The sequence below is a fragment of the Semicossyphus pulcher genome, unplaced genomic scaffold, assembly GCF_022749685.1.
Source record: "Semicossyphus pulcher isolate SPU_LCO1_2020_fin unplaced genomic scaffold, fSemPul1.0.p SCAF_24, whole genome shotgun sequence".
NCBI classification, from domain to species: Eukaryota; Metazoa; Chordata; class Actinopteri; order Labriformes; family Labridae; genus Semicossyphus; species Semicossyphus pulcher.
This window is the reverse complement of record NW_027211698.1, coordinates 9445280-9465938: the sequence shown is the minus strand read 5'-3', so window position 1 is coordinate 9465938 and position 20659 is coordinate 9445280. Positions and strand designations below refer to the sequence as shown.

The 20659-nt window shown below is 44.2% G+C and overlaps 1 protein-coding gene across 4 annotated transcripts in view; it reads right to left on the bottom strand.

Annotated features, from left to right (window-relative positions):
- The window catches only part of dmd (dystrophin), a 195945-nt gene that overhangs the window by 148544 nt on the left and 26742 nt on the right, over nt 1-20659 (bottom strand). For all 4 annotated transcript variants that reach the window (XM_069675656.1, XM_069675655.1, XM_069675657.1 and 1 more), the window contains exons 10-15: nt 17565-17684; nt 11299-11400; nt 7819-7926; nt 7561-7740; nt 2943-3112; nt 846-969 (exon numbers count right to left, since the gene is read on the bottom strand). In XM_069675656.1, the coding sequence (XP_069531757.1) occupies nt 846-969; nt 2943-3112; nt 7561-7740; nt 7819-7926; nt 11299-11400; nt 17565-17684 (804 nt within the window). The remainder of the gene's footprint in view (nt 1-845; nt 970-2942; nt 3113-7560; nt 7741-7818; nt 7927-11298; nt 11401-17564; nt 17685-20659) is intronic.

Below are 20659 nucleotides of genomic sequence, written 5' to 3'. Positions count from 1 at the left end.
ACCGATTTAACTGCTGAGCCAATACATTTTGGCCAAACAATATCCGGCGAGGACGAGTGAGCAGCCGCTCTCATTGATGCCACAAGTGCTGTGATGACAGCGCTCCGCAGCCATAGAGGCCTGAATTTCTCATCAGGGATTACAGTGAAATACATCCTGATTCATATATATTAATTAATATTAGTATAACGAACTGCACTCCCTCAGGGGGAGAGAGAGAGAGTTTGAACTGAACTGTAGACTGTCTCTTTCTGTAAACAAGGACTCCAGAGTGATCGCTGTCTCATGCTCGACTCCTCCGCAGGTTGAACGTGCAACATTACCCAACTCTACGCCCTTGATAGAGCCTGCCTATCAATTGTTTTTAAGCTAAATAAATACAAATATTTGACCGTAATTTCACCCATGTGTCCGGAACTTTGGAAGTTTCAAGGACACGACGGGAACCCTGGCGGGCGTATTAATTTGTCCTTTAGTTGTTGCCATATATTTGCTTCAGAAGCTGCTACATCAGTTAGCTTCCTCCTCCTTGTACGATGCCTCCTGCAGAGGACGCATTCAGTCTGTTAGCATGCACAGGGAGCTGCTGCATTAAAGTTGGGACGCTCCATTATGGACACTTTGCCGCACGTCGTCCACATCAGTGTCGTCCTGTCGGCATAATCACAGCTCAGGATGTGCTCTCAGGTATGATTGCTACATGGAAGGTAAAATTCATTTCTAACCCGACTGTGTGCTGGAACCTTGTTATTTCAGCATCACGGGCCTCAGCAGATTAAGCTCAGCGGGGCGCCTCACACACACACACACACACACACACACACACACAGAGATAGTGTTTTCACCTGCACTTTGTCATGCAGCTCCTGGATGCTGCCCTCCTTCCGTGACACGGAGAACTCGGGGCTTTGAAGGATGGCCTCGCCGCGGGTCATGTAGCTGTGGACCTCCGTGAAGTCCACGTCGAATCTGCCGACACACACACAATTTTAACGACTTTTTCTTCTGATGTTTTTCAGCTCAAAAGATTTTTTTAATTTGTTGCAAATGACGTCTGTGATTAATTGCAGTCGACATAACTGGACTTGATTGGCTCCCTTCTTACAGTAATGACCTCCAATCAGGCACATACGGAAAGTCGCCTCGTTATCTCACATTAGCCAGGCTGTCAGCCAATCAGGGTCTAGAACCGTGAGGAGTTGCTTTCATATCTTCGGGCAGCTGTGGCAAGGTCGGTCGTCTCTCAATGGGAAAGTTGAGGGTTCGATCCCTGACTGCTAATGTCACATGTCAAAGCGTCCTTGGGCAGGATACTGAACCCCAAATTGATCCCTATTGCTTTCTATGAAGGTGATCCTGATTGGAGATTGGCATAGCAGCCTCTGCAATCAGTGTGTGAATGGAAGAGCACTTTGAGTGGTTGGAAGACAAGAAAACTGGAATATTAAAGTACAGTCCATTTACCATCTATTAAACTTAATTATTAATTGCTTTATTTCCTTTGTCTAAAGCAATGACTGTATATACAGATGGACGACGCGCCACCATCTGCTCTCATTGTATTAAATTGAAGGCAAAATAGCCCCCGTGACGGCCGCTGCCATCATGCGATGATGACGTCATTTGTAGCCAGAACTGCGCAGTAGAGATCGGCGGGTGGAGCCGCCGTAGCCACTTCCGCTAACCAAAACACACTTAAATTACCACAAAAAAACACAGCAAAGGTCCCGCACGTCAGCGTGTTTGACATCAGAACAGCTTCTTGTGTTGGTCTGAAGCAGACGTTCACAGAAACTTCAATGACTGATTGTTTTAGTTACGACTCCTCTCGCGGTTCCTCCTCTACTCTGCTAATCAGGAACAGATCGGCTGCAGGAGCCATATTTGTCAACAGAGCTGTCAATCATCCTTTTTACACCATCAAGTAATTAATTAAACATAAACCTGTCAGAAAAATTGGACGTAAATCAGCATGATAACAACTAGCTATAATGACAGAAACCATGTTTGAGAAACATTTATTTGACGTGTATTTTGATTTTATGGTTTGACTCATATCCCATCTGTTAACATGGAGGAGGCGGGCTTTATGACCTATACTGCAGCCAGTCAGCAGGGGGCGATAGAGAGGGTTTGGCTTCACTTTTAGGGAGCTGTCACGCCGGCCATCTTTTTATACAGTCTGTGGCTGTCTTATAGCAACATCAGTTGATCTCATAGACGTTTATATCCCATGTATATTGTGCCAGATGTTGTCCAGCAATTAAAATGAAACATACCTGCACACACACAGCATCATAATAATGACACACAAACTAAATCTACATATGAATCACATTACGTGAAATATTGTACTGAACAGTGAAAGAACTTTGAAGTCGGCTAAAAAACACTTCTAAAGTCATCTATGTAATCGCTTAAAACTAGCATAACAGCAGTGGTGGAAAAGCACTTACTCCTAATACTTAATGCTACACTTGATTAAGTCAGGGGGCTTTTAAGAGACTGAATTAAAACAAATAAAATGTGCTGGAAACATCCATCCATCGCCTTTACCACTTTTTCTCTCGGCGTGCGCAGAGACGGCAATTAAAGAGTGACAAGTTAAGCTAACTCGCACGTCTCTGGACTGTGGGAGGAAGCCACAGAAGTACTGAAGTAGTGACTTTCCACGACTGCATGAACGGATCTTCTAAGGTTTCATCACTCGCTACGAGTTGCGACAGGACTTTCAGAAACTCCTACTTCACTCCTATCAAAGGCTTAATTTCAGGCCTCTTCTGTTATCACACCACAGACGCTAATTATCAGACTCCGTTTCATCACCTACCTGCTGAGATAAGACAGCAGAAAAGGGTGCATGTAACTGAACATTTCACACAAGTTAGAACATTCGGTTTTGATGTTGTAACACGGATTATAATTCAAAGTAACACACGCACCTTTTCCTGAGTTCAGAATCCACCACGACTTGTCTCTTCTTCTGCGGCGGCGGCGACTCGCGGGTCTGGCGCAGGGCCGACACCTTCTCCCTCGTCGTCACCTTGGTAACGGTCGTAGTGACAGAGTGGGTCAGCTCGGACTGCTGGGCCAGGCTGACGGCCGACGAGAGCTGCACACACACACACACAAATACATTCAAACGAGCTGCGTGCGACAGCAGGTGTTTGTATCCGTTTACAAGGATCTGTCAAAATCATACAGATCCCAAATCACCACTTAACACACTCTCACATCTGTCTGAGTGCCGGCTCAAACACACACACACACACACTCAAGAGTGCAGCAGTGTCCTTGAGAAGCGGTGAGTCAAAGATCAGTCGCATCAATCACACATTATCGCAACAAAAATATGACACAGGGCGAGTGTAAGGTGTCGACTCCAGCTGTGTGTGTGTGTGCTAAGTAGCGGTGTGGGATTTCTGGGACTCTGACAGGTTGTAACTTCACAAACGAGAGAGCGGGCGGGAGAAAAATGACACCTTTACGCGCAGGTTTATACGAGGGCATGTGGTTATTTTAATTCTGAGCATTATTCGCAGTTTTGTTGTCGTAAAAGTGTGTTTGTGTGTGCGAGAGCCTAATGACGGTTGAGCGGCGAGTACAGCAACTGGAAGAGCCGTGCTGCCATGGAAACCTGCGTGTGTGTGTGTGTACAGCTGAAGTGGTGGAGAGTGCCTGCGGAGGTCAATCTGCTAATTATCCGACTGATTATAATGGACAAGTAATTGAGAGAGAGGGACGGGCGGAGTGAGAGAAAGATGATGCAAGAGCCGCTGAAGCACATCTTTGTAGTTTATTTGTTGTGTGAACTTCACCTTACCTTGCCCTGCTTTAATTTGTCATATGCTCTTTTATGCTGTTTTAAAGAGCGTCAGTACAGGTAAAAATTCTGTGTTTTCCTGCCTCTGAGACAGGCGACTTCATTTTTGTGTGTGAACAAGAAAGTTGGGTTAACTTGGTCTAACAGGAGTCCAACGCGCACCTCGTACTTGCAGTATAAGTACACACTACTGTTAAAAACTTTAGGCCGCCACAACAGCTGTATTCACTACAATCTAATGGCTGGAACGACCACTCTGCACTTTTGAATGGCCTTTCATGCTTTTAGTCTCCTTTAAAAATAGAGGTTATTCTGTATGAAGGGTTAGCGGAAATAAAGTCCTAAAAATGTTTTGCACAGAGAACAAAATGCTGTTCAGTGGTTGAACTATACTGAAAGGGCAGACAGAGACAAAGATGCCTCTGAGCATTGGATTAATATAAAGAATATAAGTAATCACCAGCCATTGCATCAAATTAAAAGTGACATCAAGTTGATTTTTTTTGTTTCCTGAATTTTCCTGAAACATCACTATAACGGATGGTTTCAAACTAATGAACATTCGTCTGCTGTATATGTTAAACAGTTGATTCTGATTGGCTAATTACGGCATTCTGAGGTCTGCTATGTCTCGATAACAGACTGTTGCTATGAAGAACAGACCGTTGCTAGGAATGCGGCTCTAAACACACAATCCGGAGGACTAACTGTAATCATATCAATCCTCTGAAAGGACTCCGGTAAATTTGACGTCGGTCTGTTAAAGACGGAAAAAGAAAAGAAAAAAAGAGCGGACAGAAAGCAATTAAGGATGAACGATGCAGAAACGGAAGGCTATGAAAGAGAGAACTGCAAGACTGAAGACGGCACACAGTACAGGATACAGCAGCGTGCTTAACCATCAGTAGAAAGGTTTTCATTTAATTTGAGTAATAACAGCTAGCTTAGCTCATTTTAATGTGAGTAATAACAGCTAGCTTAGCTCATTTTAATGTGAGTAATAACAGCTAGCTTAGCTCATTTTAATGTGAGTAATAACAGCTAGCTTAGCTCATTTTAATGTGAGTAAAAACAGCTAGCTTAGCTCACTTTAATGTGAGTAAAATTAACTAAGTTAGCTCATTTTAAGAAGGCTACAAAGTTGCTATGGACGCAGCTGTCACTGTGAGTGGACTATTTCTAAACGTAAAATGGTAAATAATTATTTTTAAATTAATAAAATAATTTCCAAATCAATATATAGTGTCAAATAATTGATTTCATAAGTAAATACCCGTGTAATAAGCGAGATAATGTATAGTAAGCAGGTTATCGCAGAATGGAACCCCCGACAGAGAGCAGGACTCTTGTCTTGTCTATCAGAGCTGTCAAAACATTGTTTAACGCCTACATTCTCTTATTTTCTAGATATCACAATTGAAGAACCAAAAACAGCTCTCCCATTTGCTCCTAAAGAAGACATAAATCTATTAATAGCACCTCAAAATATTTAACTACAAAGTCTTTGGTGATTTTCTAAAATTGTCTGTCACTAGTTTTAACAAAAGTCATTAAAACTGAAGAAAAGTTGTTTATCAACAGCACGTTATTCCATTTTTGATGCTCTTGGCCTCTGAGGCATTATAAAAGGAAAGGTTTGACACTTTTAACAATAGGTTTTAGGAATAAACATCTATATTAAGAAAGGAAATAATCTCCCAAAAGTTAGCACCATGTATTTAAGTTGCAGCCTTTGAGCTTTTGAGTACAGAAAGAGCAGCCTGAGAAGGAACACTTCAGGGCATTGATGTTTCCTTCCAAACCTACAATATAAATAATTCTAGTAATTTACTCAACGATCAGTTCGAGGCTCTCCAGAGGGCTTAAAGAATAAAGGCAACATGACAGTGCAGAATCTTTATCAGGGAAATTCAGAAACCGCATAAGCCTTTTATCTTTATCTTATCACTTGTCAGTTAGCGCGTCACTTTTTAAAAGCACTTTTGAAACGCAGAGATAAAGAGGGAGCGGATTTGACTGAGTAGTTACACAAGGAGATGAGAGAACAGCGGGGGAAAGTGACAATTTAACAATCCAACATTTGATCATGAGGAGCGATAATTGTACGCCGCTGCTGATTGAAAGCACCTCCTTTCTGTTTGCACAGGACGGTGCATGAAGGCAACACATTTCTGCTCTAATTCCATCCCTCCTTCTTCAATATTCTCCATTTCTGTGCGACATAAACCTCTCTGTTCAACGACCTCTGTCGCCCAGCCGATCCGTGCGTTTCCTCCGTCCCTCAGGCCAAACGCTTGCAGCTACCAGGGCTCGGTTTCATCACACCGACGTTTTTACAGAAGCAGAAATATGACCTCAGGATCGTCCAAGAATTTCATTTTGACAGAAAAACCTGAGTTGTTTGTGGAGCTGTCAAATCCAGGTTTGTAAACCAGCGAGGAGCAAACAGACGGGTTTATTTAGGAGAAGAAGAAGACGAGAAAAGACTCATTCACGAGAGCTTTTGACTTTAATCCAAACGTTCTGCTTCTATTCTTAAATCAGCGGTTTCTTGTTTAATCTTGGTCCCCGAGTTGCAACTTCCTGCTGGTTTTCATTCTGCCACCTAATCACAAACTGATTAAGAGCCGGGACACTGAGCGAGTGAAATGAAGAGCAATCAGCTGGCTGCCAGGACTGAGAAACAACCGTGACTCTCAGCTCAGCGGACCGAAGCTGACAGACTCTGACGTGGCCAGATCGAAAGCTAAAGGCTAAAAGCAGGTATTTTTGGACGAGCTGAACTTTACCCTTTCCTACTACAAGTTCAGTTCCACTGTTGGAACATAAACCTTTTGTTGTCTGGGAATATAATGTGTGAAAATGGATAAACATCTCTATGTATTTGCTTTGGTTTGATTCTGGTTTCTATTAGCTTAATTTAATACACAGCTGTGTTAAACACTTGATTCTGATTGGTTAATTACGACATTCCGAGGTCTGCTATTTCTCGATAAGACCGTTGCTATGAAGAACAGACTGTTGCTAGGGATTTGGCTCTAATCGCACAACCTGGAGGACTAACTGTAATCGTATCAATCCGCCGTGACTCTGTTTACAGAGGGGGAAGAGAAAAGAGACGAAAACAGCGGAGAGAAACACAAAAACTGGCACGTGAAGTAAACATGAAACCGACGAACACAATATGGGATACGCCGGCCTTTAAAGACCAGTCATGTTTTAAGACATAAAAAGCTCTGCGTGAAATAATAAACTGTGTCTGATATGTTTTTTCTGCAAAATAAGGCACCGCCTCCTTCTCCCTCAAATTCCTGATTCTACATATGCCCTGCCCCCTTTTTTAAAAACATTTCTCCTTTTGTAAAAGCTGAAAACAAAACACGTCTCTGCCATCGTTTAGTGGCAACTTATTGAAACTTGGCTAGCTTAATATTCAGTAATTAGTAGCAGTAGCGTTAACGTTAGTAGTCAGTAGTGAGTTGCCATAGGTTGCACATAATGATATGCATAGTGTCACCCCGTCCATTAACGGGATTGGCTCCTTAAGTTTGTGACATCACAAACCCTGACAATCTGAAAACGTGTTGTTCAGCCTGTCCGTGGTACTCTGCAGTTTAAAAGCAGCCACGGTTATGACTGCTTGTTTTTCCTATAAGTGCATATAACACTGTACGTATAACAAATACAGTTACCTGGTGTAGTGTATAAAGCAGAACAGAGAGTGTGCGGTCGTGTACCTGGGAGCTGCTCATCTCCAGACTCTGGATCAGTCGGTCCCAGCGCTGGGCGAAGCTGTCCAGTCTGGCCTCCAGTTTGCTGGCCACCTCTTTGTTCTTAACGCTGGACAGCAGGTCCTGACTCATGGAGCACAGCTTGTCCATGGTGGGACGCTTCACCTCCAGGTCGGCCTTCACCGTCTGGAGGAACAAACAAGTCAGTTTATTCCTGCTGAGTTAAAAAGGAGAGGAGTGTAGATGTGTTGCAGGGGAACTCACAGCGAGACGGCGCAGGCAGGCCACCATCTCTGCCTGGTCCTTCAGGTTGGAGGTCTTGATGGAGCGAACCAGCTCCTCCTTCTGAGTCAGCCAGGAGTCAAATAAACACTGAAGAGAGGAGAGGAAACAAGGAGAGAGAGGAAAAGGTTAGGAGATAAGGGAAAGAGGAAAAGGAGGAGAAGAGAAGGAAGGGAAAGAAGAGGATAAGGAAGCACAGAAACAAGAAGAAATAGCAGGGAGAGTATGAAAGGAAAAGGTGAGGAAGAGAAGAGATAAGAGCAGAGGGAAGGGAAGGAAATGAGGAAAGGAGAGAATTGAATGAGGACAGAAGGAGAGGATGGGAAAGAAAAGGAGGAGGAAGAAAATGAAAGAAGGAAAAGGACAAAGAAGTATAAAGAAAAGGAGGAGGAGAAAGGAGGGACAGAAGTTGAGAGGAAATATGGAAATGGGGAGTGGAAAAGAAAGGGAAAGAGGAGGAAAAGATCAATTAAATGAGAGGAAAGGAAAGACAACAAAAGGGAGGAGGAGATAAGGGAGGGAAGGATGGAAGAGGAGAAGATAGGGGACAAGGAGAGGGGTTAAGAGGAGACATATATCAAGAAAATTTAAGGAGGAAAAGGATAAAGAAGCACAAAAAAGAGAGAGAAAGGGAATGAGAAAAGAAAGAAGAGGATAAAGGAAAGGAGACAAGAACAGATTATTGAAGGAAAGAAGGAAAGGGGGGGTGGAAAAGAAAAGGAAAATAAAAAAGGAAATAAGAGTAAAGGAAAGACAAGAAAAGAAAAGAAAAGGGAGGAGGAGATAAGGAAGGAAAGGAGGAGAGAGTTAAGGATAGGGGACAATGAGTGGGGTACAGGAGGAAAGTGAAAGATAGGAGAGAAAAGAGAAGGAGAGGGGGAGAAGAGGAGAGGGGAAGAGTTCAAAAAAGGAGGATAAAGGAGAGGAGACAAGGAAAGAAGGAAAGGGGGAGTGGAAGAGAAAAGGAAAGAGGAGGGAAATAAAAAAGGAAATAAGAAGGAAAGACAAGAAAAGAAAAGTAAACAGGATAAGGGAGGAAAGGAGGAGAGAGTAAAGGATAAGGGGACAAGGAAAGGGGTAAAGGAGGAAAGTGAAAGACGGGAGAGAAAAGAGAAGACGAGGGGAAATGAGGAGAGAGGAGATGAGAGAGCGATCTCATCATGTGGAAGGAGGTGCACTTGGAGCCGCGGCCTCCTGCTGCGACAGACAGCTCCTGACTGCAGCTTCCTCCTCAGCTCTATTGTCTGTGACAGCATCTCTCGCTCCGCTCGGGATTACAGCGGGAACACGGCTGCTATCAGCGCGCGGACGCTTCATTTACATCCAGAGCCCGCGGCGCTGCTTGAGCGAGCATTTAGCCAGAGAACGGGCAGAATTGAATCCAATGCGTTTCCTGATGTTTTGAATAATTAATCAAATTAAATTTGGTTCTTATGGATGTCTGGAAGCCATCGCAGCCGATGATTCCTCGTTATAAGAGACAGTGGAGAGATTACTTCATGATGAGTCTGTACTTACGAGGGCTGCTGAGTAATCACAATTCATCAGATGGACCCTGCTGAACCTTACAGTCAGCATTTTGGGCACATTTAGCTCAGTTATAATCTAAATATAAATATCCAGTTTGGAGTTTTTGATGAAGACTGATCAGTTAATCGTGTATAATCTCATGTTGTGATTTCACTGTCCTCGGTTATTAAACGGCAGAACACGAGCAAATCCTGACATTTCCCTTTAATTTCCTTCTTTTAATTTCCTTTACAAAGTTTGCTGCGGCTGAACATATCACCTGCAAACACGCTGATAAAAGGACGGAGAAAATATGAGTCATTTCTAATATTAAAGTCATCAAAAGGAGGGTCTAATTAATAGCTCAAATATATGTATGTTGTCGCAGCTGGTTTACACAATTATTCAATGCTGCTTTCTCTGTTTAAATTAAACACAAGACATAAATATAGGATTAGTTTTAAAGTTATAATATCAAAGATTTCAGTTTGTTGTCTTTGGCGGCACCTGTGGCGATAAACGGTAATTGTGGGAGCACACTACTCAGATATCCAGACAGTGTCGCATGTGTGACGTCCACGGTTGGCTCCGGTTGTAACTCTTGATTTTCCTCGCTGACGGTCGCTTTCCTTTTTAGACTGTTTGCTTCATCTGAGCGTCGAGTTTGTTTCTTTTTCTTTGTATTTCCACTTATTTTTGAAGTTGTATCTGTCGTCATGAATCTTTTCTTTGTTTGTTCAGCCATAGTAGATTACTGTTTACTCGCAACACTTGCAGAGAGAGGAGAAACAGCCGCTTAGCTCCGCCTACCCTCTCTGGCAGACCAACCACTGCTGGAAAACGTGTCACTAACTGGGCACCGCTTGTGACTCTGTAATACTGCAAATGCAAAGGCTTTCATCAGTGGGCCATAGGCTCAGTCGCCATGGTGTTACCTCATACGGCGATAGATCGTGACTTAACAGGTGTTTACAATCAGCCTACGTCTGACTTTCCATCCATCACCATCATCAGGCTAAACATATTTGTGCAATACACTTTATTTACCTGCAAAACTAACTACATACTAACCAGCTCAGTAGCCAACACTGATGATGCTGTGTTTTCCCATAATGCATTCAAGATCAAGTTAGCATGAGCTATCATTAACAGCAGAGGAGCAGAAGAAGCCTCAGTGTCTGAGAAGCTGAACTGACACAAAACTGCCTTATACCTGCATTCTGTCTAATGTCCAGCAGGGGGCGACTCCACTGGTTGCAAAGGGAAGTCCTACTTCTCTCCTGATTTATTCCCTCAGTAAACATTTTCCCAACGAGTTTATGGTCTTAATCTCTAGTTTCAAGTCTTCTTCCACACAGCATGATGTACATTTAGAGAATTATGCTCTCATTTAGAGTCAGATAGACCGTACAGCAAGGGAGGATTTAGGGGCGGGGCTACTCGCGACTTTCAAGTCGCTACAACTATAAATGAAAAATGTCTTGTTCAGCTTCACTTCACAGGAAATGTGGATTAAGACTCTCCATTCATGCTAGCTACTCTAGCTAGCTTTAAAAACATCGCCGTGTAGCTTGATAGCATGCTAACATTTGCTGAACAATAAGCACAGCTGAGGCTGATGGGTATGTCTGTAGTTTTGCAGGTATTTGAGTTGTATTAGAGGACTAAATACTTCACCCTGATGATGGCACACCTTACAGTCCCCCTTTGGAACAGAATTTAACAGAAGCTAATATTCAGCTTTAGCACTCTGCAACTTAAATCAAGTTTCAAACAGTTTAGCACCAAATCACCTCTTGCTGTGACCTTTCTTCCACGAATTTTTTAGTCTCTCTCAGCGTAAAATTTAAGCTTTCACAATGTGGGAGAAGACACATCTGGATGATCTAATGTCATTATAGCTGCAGCAAATACAGCTGCGATCCTGCCTCGGCTCCACGCAGCTGCACATACCTGTTCATTAGTGAAGTGCTGCCATTTCAGTAAAATCTCCTGAAGCAGAATCCAGCGCTCCTCCGTCCATCGACAAATGGCTGCCCAGCGGTCACCGAGCACCTGCACACACACACACACATATATAAATCATACATTAGCACAAAATATTCTTTATGAATTATTTCCTCTTGAGTCACTGGAACATCTTCATCACGTCGCCTCAGAGCCTGATGGTTTCACGTCTTCACTTGCCACTTGAAATTTTTTAAGCTGCCAAAAATGCAGTTTGATTCGTGGTGCCGTCTCTCCCAGAGGGACGGGCCTGATCATGATTGTTGACGGCCATGAAATCCGGTGATGACAGGAACTAAATATCTCTATTTTCAGTCCAAGTGAATGAAGTCCTCTGACTGCACAAGTCTAATAAGGACAATGACCCGGACCTTAAGGGCTTAAGGGACTCTTATTCCACTGGTTGATGAGAAATTAAAACAAATCTACATGATAAAAAACAGCTGATCCGTATTAACCTGTAGACACAAGCTGTGTCCCAATCCAGGGGCTGCAGCTTTCGAAGGCCGTATTTGAAGGCCGATTGCGCCACAGAAGCGCTTCGAAGGCTGTCCCAATGCGAAGGCTCCTTCAGATGCGGCCGACAAATGCGTCCTCCATTTCCCAGGTCCAACAAGATGCATTGAGCGCAAATTCATTAATTAAAATTATTCTTTAAAATGTTAAAATGTTTGGCTATTCGACTGAGCTGAAACCAGTGTTACACATGTTTAAGAAAACGAAAAGGGCCCTTGAAACAAATTCTCTTTAAGATAATAACTTAATCAACGTTAGTTATGCTAGCTAGTTAGCCTGCTAGCTACCTGTTGCTAGGCGACAGGAGCGGTGTTTGGAAGACCAGACCGTGTCATTTCAGTTCGGCTCTAACGGTCTACTCAGGCTATGAATGGAGCATCCTCCGTGGACCGCCTCCTTCGAAGGCTGCAGCCTGTGGATGGGACACAGTTACAGAGTGCAGGCGGAATGTTTGGGTTGCTTGGCAACGACAGTCCAGTTTCAGTTAAGTTGTGGACGTAGTCCAGTTAGACTTATTACCGAACCTTGTGTCATTGATGCTTCAATCTCAGATCACTGTTAATGTGTCAGCTTTTCCTGTACAACATAAGAACACCATTCTCAGAAGAAAGCGGGCTTGTAGGGGCGGGGCTTCTTAAAGGGACAGAGCCGACTGAGTCATTTCAGGCAGAGGCTGTGTGAGGGCAAGCGCAGAGCACCGGTGTGAGAAAAATGAGGAGAGTTGTTAACCGTAAATTATGCTAAGCTACTCACACAGGTGTCACAGAGTGAAATATGAAGCTTGAAATGAGCATCATACCCGCCCTTTAAGCACGCTAAAGTACCTGAGGGGCATTTCAAGGGCGTTGAAACCACAGAAAATGATGGTGTATGTCCTGCACTTTAATGGCGCTTATCTACCTGCAATTGACCCGTGGAAGGTCGCCAACTGGGAGCAATTTAGGGATCAGTATCTTATTGGATGAGGCAGGGATTGAACCACCGCTCCAGCTTCTAAAACATGTATTTCATATATTGATATTCAGCTGCAGATAGCAGCCAGTCTCCATGACTCTCTCTCCTGTCCATATTTGGTTTGTCATTACAGTTCTCTCACTTGCGAGCGCCGACACATAAAGAGTCTGTGAGCTGTAAAACTTGATTTTTCTTGTCTCCATTCTATCGGCGTATTGGCAGCCGGCTGTTAGCCGAGCAAAATGGGAGAGACACTCTTCCGTTTCATTTAACCGGCAAAGACAAAAACCCTCAGTGTGTCCACTGAACAGAGTCATCAGAGAGACGGAGGGAGGGCTGAGAGGAAATGAAAAGACAATGAGATGCGGGGGGAAAAAAGAGAGGGAGAGAGAGACGGACGAGGAGAGGGAGTCTCAGCAGGTTAATCTTAAGATGAATGGCCTGTAATTAATCAAGCGACAGTTGAACAGCGGGGAGAAACCGGGGACGGCACCTTCTATTTGCATTCTTACATTCCTGCACACGATGTTCCCTCTCATCTATTTATCTCTCTTAACTTTTATTTCGCAATAAGCTGCACTGCAGGACGCGGCGCCAGCACAAGCCCGAAAAACACAGCTGCATTCGGCTTCTAATGATGTTAAGTGAGATTACGCTTTGCATGGTCTGCATTGGAATTGCTTAATATGACAGAGCTGCATTAATATATTCATGCAAGTTCTTTTCTTTTGGAAGAGTTGGGGAGGAGAGATTCTCATTTTGGGCTAATCTGCTTCCAGTACAGAGCAGCTTACTTTTATCCACAGCTCCTCAAACCTTTTCTCCCCAAGGAGGAGTTTCAGTCGCATCCAATTATCTTAAATTCCTTCATTTCCTCTCCTCGTGCATCACCGGCTCTATCCACATCTACCTCAACATGTTCACTCGCGCTCTCCCCGAAGTCAACAGATTGAACTTGGAGATAAAATAGTCCCGACTTTTTTCTCCTAGCGTCAGACACCATCTCTCCACCGTATCATATGCAGCTCGGCGTGTGGGAGCTTCATCTGTAACCCGGGCTGCAGCCTGACGGTGATATCTTCTGTTTGGTGTTCTGCTCATGCATGGAGGGATTACGGGGATCGCGGACCCTGAAGCCGGACACATAGCAACGTACATGCTTGGAAATGGAATCTACACACATTACATTTAATATACATGGAGGCCGAGTCCCGAGTGAACAGAGTCCTTTTACCCTCCTCCATGAAAGAAAGATTGAGTGCAGCTAGCATTGTATCTGTGACATAATTAGTTCCCGACGGATTTAATTGTCGATAATTAGCGGGTTACGTCATTGCGCGTGTTTGCAGACATAACATCGTTTCCTGCAGCCGAGTTTGCCGAGGAGTGAGGCATCTCGCATCCTTACTATCTCTGCTGAGATCTGCGCATGCTTACAAGCGACCGGGAAGCGACAGGTAGGCTACACCAGTGGTTCTCAACTGGTCTCGCCTCAGGACCCACCACCACCTTCTTAGTGATAAATGGCGACCCAAAAAAGTTGGGTCGATTTTTTTCAACCGCTTACATTTATTTACAGAAAAATGGTGCCGTTTTACCTGAGACCAACGCAACATCAGTATGTCAACTTCACAAAACACAACAGTATAATAGTCAACCAAAACGGTCGCAGTGCATAAGAGGTGGCATAAATATTCCCTCTACAGAAATATGCTAAAAACTGCCACATAAATGCAACCACTGTCGGGCTCAACAAGTTTCAGGAATGTGACTATAGCTGGGTTTACCCAATCAGTGAATACATGAAGTGTGACTAAACTAGGCTACTACTGCACACACGCCATAGGAAACCTAAGTCCTTCAAAATAAAAGCGCAGCATCGACTTTTTGCCACAACTTTTTATTTTTCCAATCACACATCCGCGACCCACTGAAAGCAGTTCCGCGACCCACTTTTGGGTCCCGACCCACCAGTTGAGAACCACTGGGCTAAACAAAACATAGCGGCACCGAAGCGACGCCATCGCGTCCTGAAACTTTTCACCCTCAGCGCTGCAACGAAAAGGATCGCCTGCAGGATTTGTAAAGAGGACTTTGCTTATCACAGGTCGGTAATGAGCGAGCATTTGAAGAGAGGGCGCGCTGGACTTGATTTGATGCATTTAAAAATCAGCAGTTTATCTGTCTGCTGGTTTTAAATTGGACAAACACTTATTTTTTTTACTCATCTTTTGTATCCAAATCAGCTGCAAAGTTTATTAAAAGACATATTTTTGAATGAAGAACTCACTGTCTTTGTTGGTAGTTTGCACACGCTTAAAATAAACTCAATTTAATCGGGTATCGGATATCGGGGCGGATACTCGTACTCGTAAAACTACGGCGATACAGCTGCGCCCAATACCACTTTGCGGCTTGGCGTTAGCATCACGTTAGCTGAGCAGGTAGGCAGAGTTTGGAGATATTTCAGAGTAAACAATGAAAATAAAAGGAGGGCCGACTGCAAACTATGCACTGCTAAACTGTGGAGAGGAGGGGTGGAGAATCGCTCCTTTAGCACTAGTAATTTAATAAAATCCTCAGAGCAGATGTGACACAGATCTGTGTGTTTCTCATGTACCCGGCTCAATAAGGGCGCGATCTGTCCGTATTTCCACACACAGTTACTTAAAAGTATAAAGTACGTCTCCACATGTGAACGACACGAGCAGGATAGTCATAGTTTATAATAACGCAGCGGGAGGACACAGACGTTTAATCACACAGATCTTTCTGTCTGTCTGTTAGCAGACTCCAGTCATTTGTAGAGGAGCATCAGGCTTCATGATCATGCAAATCCGTGACCACCCGCTCCCTCCCTCCCTCTGTGCTCGTGCTCGCCCCCTCTCAGCGCTGCGAGTCTGCATCACAGGTTTTATTAAATCGTGTTTTTTAAAGTCTAATGAAGGTAAATGAGGCTCCTTGTGTGTTAACGGGGCCTCGGGCTGTAATATATTAAATCAGAAACATTTGAAAATTAAAATTTATAAATCAATTGAGGTGGAGAAATCTCCAGAAGCATACAGGGGGCTTCATTCAAATGATAATGTGAACTTAATCATTTTCAACATATGTGCTGTCTGTGTTATTTGACTACAAATTATAGTACAAATGCAAAAACACAATTAGCATGTTCACATACGTGTGCGGGTGTTCTGTGGTGATGTCAAAATTAAAATGTCTTTTGAGTAAAAAAAAGAGCAGCTTTTTCTACTGTTGTTAAGGCAACCACCGAATCATTAGCTGTCATTAACCTAACCGTTATAATGTAAACTGACAGAAGGCCCGCCTCTCCTTTCATCCGATTGGACGATGAGAAAAAAGGCCCATGACGTCGGACTCATTTCTGCTTTGAGTTGAAGTTTTTTCAACTCGAGGCGCTCGGGGCGTTTCCTCAAAAACGTGAGGCGCTCTGTAACGCCAAAGCAAATCAACTAGTCCATCCATCCATTATCTACACCGCTTATCCTGTTCAGAGTCGCGGGGGGCTGGAGCCTATCCCAGCTGTCATTGGGCGAAGGGCGGGGTACACCCTGGACTGGCACTCACACCAATTAACCTAACAAGCATATCTTTGGACTGTGGGAGGAAGACCCTGGAGGAAACCCACGCATGCACGAGGAGAACATGCAAACTCCGCACAGAAAGGCCCACCTTGCCCAAACTGGGGATTGAACCGGTGACCCTCTAGCTGTGAGGCAACAGCGCTAACCACTGCACCACCGTACAGCCGCGCAATAAGTGTCCCTCTCAATTTTAACAATGACAAAAAATGCCCTTGCCCTGCCTCACAGCGCTCCCAGTCTGTTGTGTTTATATTATGTGTTTAAATGCAGTCTGTCAGTCCTCTCATCAAGGCGGGTCTTCGCTGTCGCAGATGTGTGTGGGCATGGGAGTCCCTTGTACACAAACCAGGAAATAAAGACTTGCGTAGTTCGCTGCTACATTAAAAACAATGCAATGAACACAGATGGCGGTGCGCAACATTTATAGACAAATCATCTCGTTTCCATCACCCTCCTCTCCTGCATTAGATTATCTACACCAGCCTGAAGAATCAGAGCTTCCTACTGTTTATCTTCATAAATCACAGACTATTTAGAAACCTGACGGTTGTAAGAAGCTCGGAGAGGCAGCGTGAGGAGGCTTCATGGTGGTTCAGGTGCTGGCCGACGTCTTTATCAGGCATCCTAATCAATTACAGAGTGAGATACCCTCCCGCAACGTAAGACGGTGATAGTGCGATAAGGACGCGGGGCAGCGAGCTGCAATTAAGGCCGGCGTATTAGATAGAATATTCTTCGGGAGTTAACAAGAGGAACTAAGACCCATACATCAGGGATTAAGACAAGCGTGGAGAATTAAGCGTACAAACAGGAAGCAGAGCGTGTGCGATGATAACTTGTAGAGTAAACAAAATCAGCGGAAAGCTGCAGCGCACGCACAAGCACAAGCACATCTCGCTGGCAAGGTCTAATTACTGCACAACAGCAAAGACAGAACTATCTCCAGTTCAATCTATTTTCCCGGGGAAACAACCGGAGTGTGCCGAGTCCACTCACACAGAGAGAGGGAGGGAGAGGGAGAGGAGGAGGGGGAGGGGAAGTGAATTAACCCACAAGGAGCTCGGTGTGATCAGCGATTTTAGAGTGAGAAAGAAGCCGACTGATGGAACGTCTGGAGGAAGTTGTGCGTGTCCGTACCTGCAGTTTGCTCTCCAAAGCGGCGGTGGCGCTGTCCCCGCTGCTCTCGTCCACCACCACCACCATGTGGGTGAGAGAGTTCACCCTCACCTGCTCCAGCTCCAGGTCCTCCTGCAGGAGCTGCAACACACAAACAGACACATATAAACAAGGCACAGCAGGAACACTTTAGAGATACACAGGAAGTTACTTCCTTGCTCCAGTCGTTTATAACTTCCTACTTTCTCTGGACACATTTGATGGGGTACTTTTCTTACAGGAACGTAATTTAAACATTAAAACGTCAGCCTTTTTAATTCTCTCCAACCCCTCGACACTCATTTATCCTTTCACATAGAACCTGCACACTTAAACATGTTTTTTGAGCTGTAAAAAGAGCGGAATTTCAGGGTTGGAAAATGGCTCAAACACGGCATCCATGGTTTTAAATCAGCCCTGGACTGTGCCAGCCGATAGCGACGTAGAGGCGACCGTTTGAGACGAAGCTACGTAATGAAATGTATAAAAAAAAGAACGTTAACGCCTGTCAATCAGAGGTGGGCGGTACACCCCCTCTGGCCCCGTCTTTGAGAGGGAGAATTTACACTATTTTAGCTAGCACACTGTTTGCCCTTCATTAGCGTTTCGTCAGGTCGACGACACCTCGGGGAGGCTCGACAGTTAGCGCTGGCGTCACAGAGCCGCGCCCCTCTATGCTAGCTCTCACCGCCCATCAAACCCTCGTTGCTATCAGCGATGTAAACCGTATTTCAAGATAACACTAAGAGGAGTGGGAGGAATATATGCTTACTCACAGGTTTCAGCTCATGGCTGTACATTTATATCAAACCCACGAGGACGTCGAAATCGCTACAGAGGTTTTTCTACTTCAGTCTGCATCGATAAGGACTGAAGAAAGTGTGTAAAATCTGGTCGTACCTGCTGGAAACAGGATTTCCAAAGCTTCTCTGTGAGCTTGCACTTTTTTAAAATAATTTCTACCCTGGCTGCAATCACAGCCAAAATTAGATCGTCGAGTGCATCAGGGGAACCGGCTGCAAGAACAACAAATTGTACCAGAGCGTACTGTTTCTCTCTTTGTTAGAGCTGTGATTTGAGATGATTGACAGCACGCTGTGTTCGAGGTAAAATGACGCAGCTTTGTGATTGGCGTAATTTGGCCGACCGTTCGGTTCCCATCTTTGATGCGGCAGAAAACACGACCGAACCTTCCGTCAACACATCTCATCATCGGCGCTCCGTGAACTTTTTAAGTGACGCTGGCTAATTGTTTCTCCTCCTCTTGTTGAATCCTGTCAAACAGAGCCTCCTAATGTGAGCAGGAAGTGAAACCTGAGACAACAGTTCGGTTGATCTTCATTGTCAGGCATCTTTAAAACTGCCAAATGAACAGATGGAGTCAAATTGGCAGCAGAGTGGAGCTTAAACCTGAGCACACCGGAGACCATGATATCTCTGTTGAGAGAGGTAATTCATTTTTCACAACAACTGGGCTTCAGTTGAGATTGAAAGTTATTTAAAAGAGGGGGTATCACGCTGTTTCACATTATAAGACAAATGTTGGACGTCCAGACTAAACGTGGGTGAAGTTTCAATAAAAGTATGTTGGAGTATTCCCTGCAGGCTGCTGTGGAGGCTAGATTTCACACAGTTTTTTCTACACGCTGCACTTTGTGATGTCACAGAGCTGGCCAATCAGAAGAACGTGGGCTTGTAGGGGCGGGGTTTCTTTAAGGGGCAGAGCTGACTGAGTTGTTTCAGGCTTGCACAGAGCACCAGTGTGAGAGAAATTAGCTGTTTTTTTTATTATGCTAAGCTACTCTACAGGTATCACAGGCTGAAATATGAAGCTTGAAATTAGCATAATACCCCCCCTTTAAGGTAAAACATCTATAACCCAAGTGGTAGCAGCTGATGCGTGAGCAAAGTACCTTCCTTAAAAACATACAGAGCTATTAAATTAGCGCGCTAACTTGTTGGATAGAGCTTTAGAGAGGTTTGGCATCAGGGAAGTGTGAGCTAGTCTTAATACCAGGAAGAAATCATGGAGTTGGATTACCTAATATATACCTTAAAGGGGCGGGTATTATGCTAATTTCAAGCTTCATATTTCACTCTGTGATACCTGTGGAGTAGCCTAGCATAATTTACAGTTTAAAAAACCTCTGATATTGATGCCTAAATTGCTCCCGACTGGCGACCTTCCTGTGACTCTTGGAAAGGGGGACCTGGAGGCAAGCGCTTTTTCTGTAGAGGTAAATAAGCACAATCAAAGTGCAGAACATACACCATAATTTTCTGTGGTTTGAGTTTAGAGTGTTTTAAGGTGGGGTATTATTCTTATTTCAAGCTTCATATTTCAATCTGTAAATTATGCCAAGGTACTCCACAGGTATCACAGTTAAAAAAAACTCACACTCATTTCTCACACTGGTGCTCTGTGCAGGCCCTCATTCAGCCTTTGCCTGAAACGACTCAGTCAGCTCTGGCCCTTTAAGAAACCCCGACCCGACAAGCCCGCTTTCTTCTGATTGGCCGGCTCTCTGAAGCCCGCCGAGGGGCAGAACTCTGAACACTGTGCCTGTGTTACAAATGGTCTCCACTTTTTGGATTTGAAATGAATGTCTGGAGCTCTTGTCGTTTGGAAAAGTAAACGCTGATGTGGGGCAGGAAGTTCTGCTTTGTGGAGTTCCTCCACTTTGTGACATCACAAAGTGAAGCGTCTGGAGGAGTCTGTCTGAAACCTAGTGTTCACAGCAGCCTGAGACTGTTTTAGCAGGGGATTACTCCAACATACTTTTACCTACAGATTTGAAACTTCACCCACGTTGAGTCTGGACATCCAACATTGTAACGTTATAAATATGTCCTTAAATGTGAAACAACATAATACCCCCTCTTTAAAATAAATGAATATTGCCACACTGTCTCAGGCTTCTCCTACCTGCATGAAATCAAACAGAACACATGAGGTGCAGTAATAACAGGAGGCTGTATCAGCTTCCTGTCACTGGTGTGATTATGCATTCTCACCTCAAACAAATTGCACATTTTTCATAACATTTCCTTGGTGGGATTTTTTCACACACTATTGT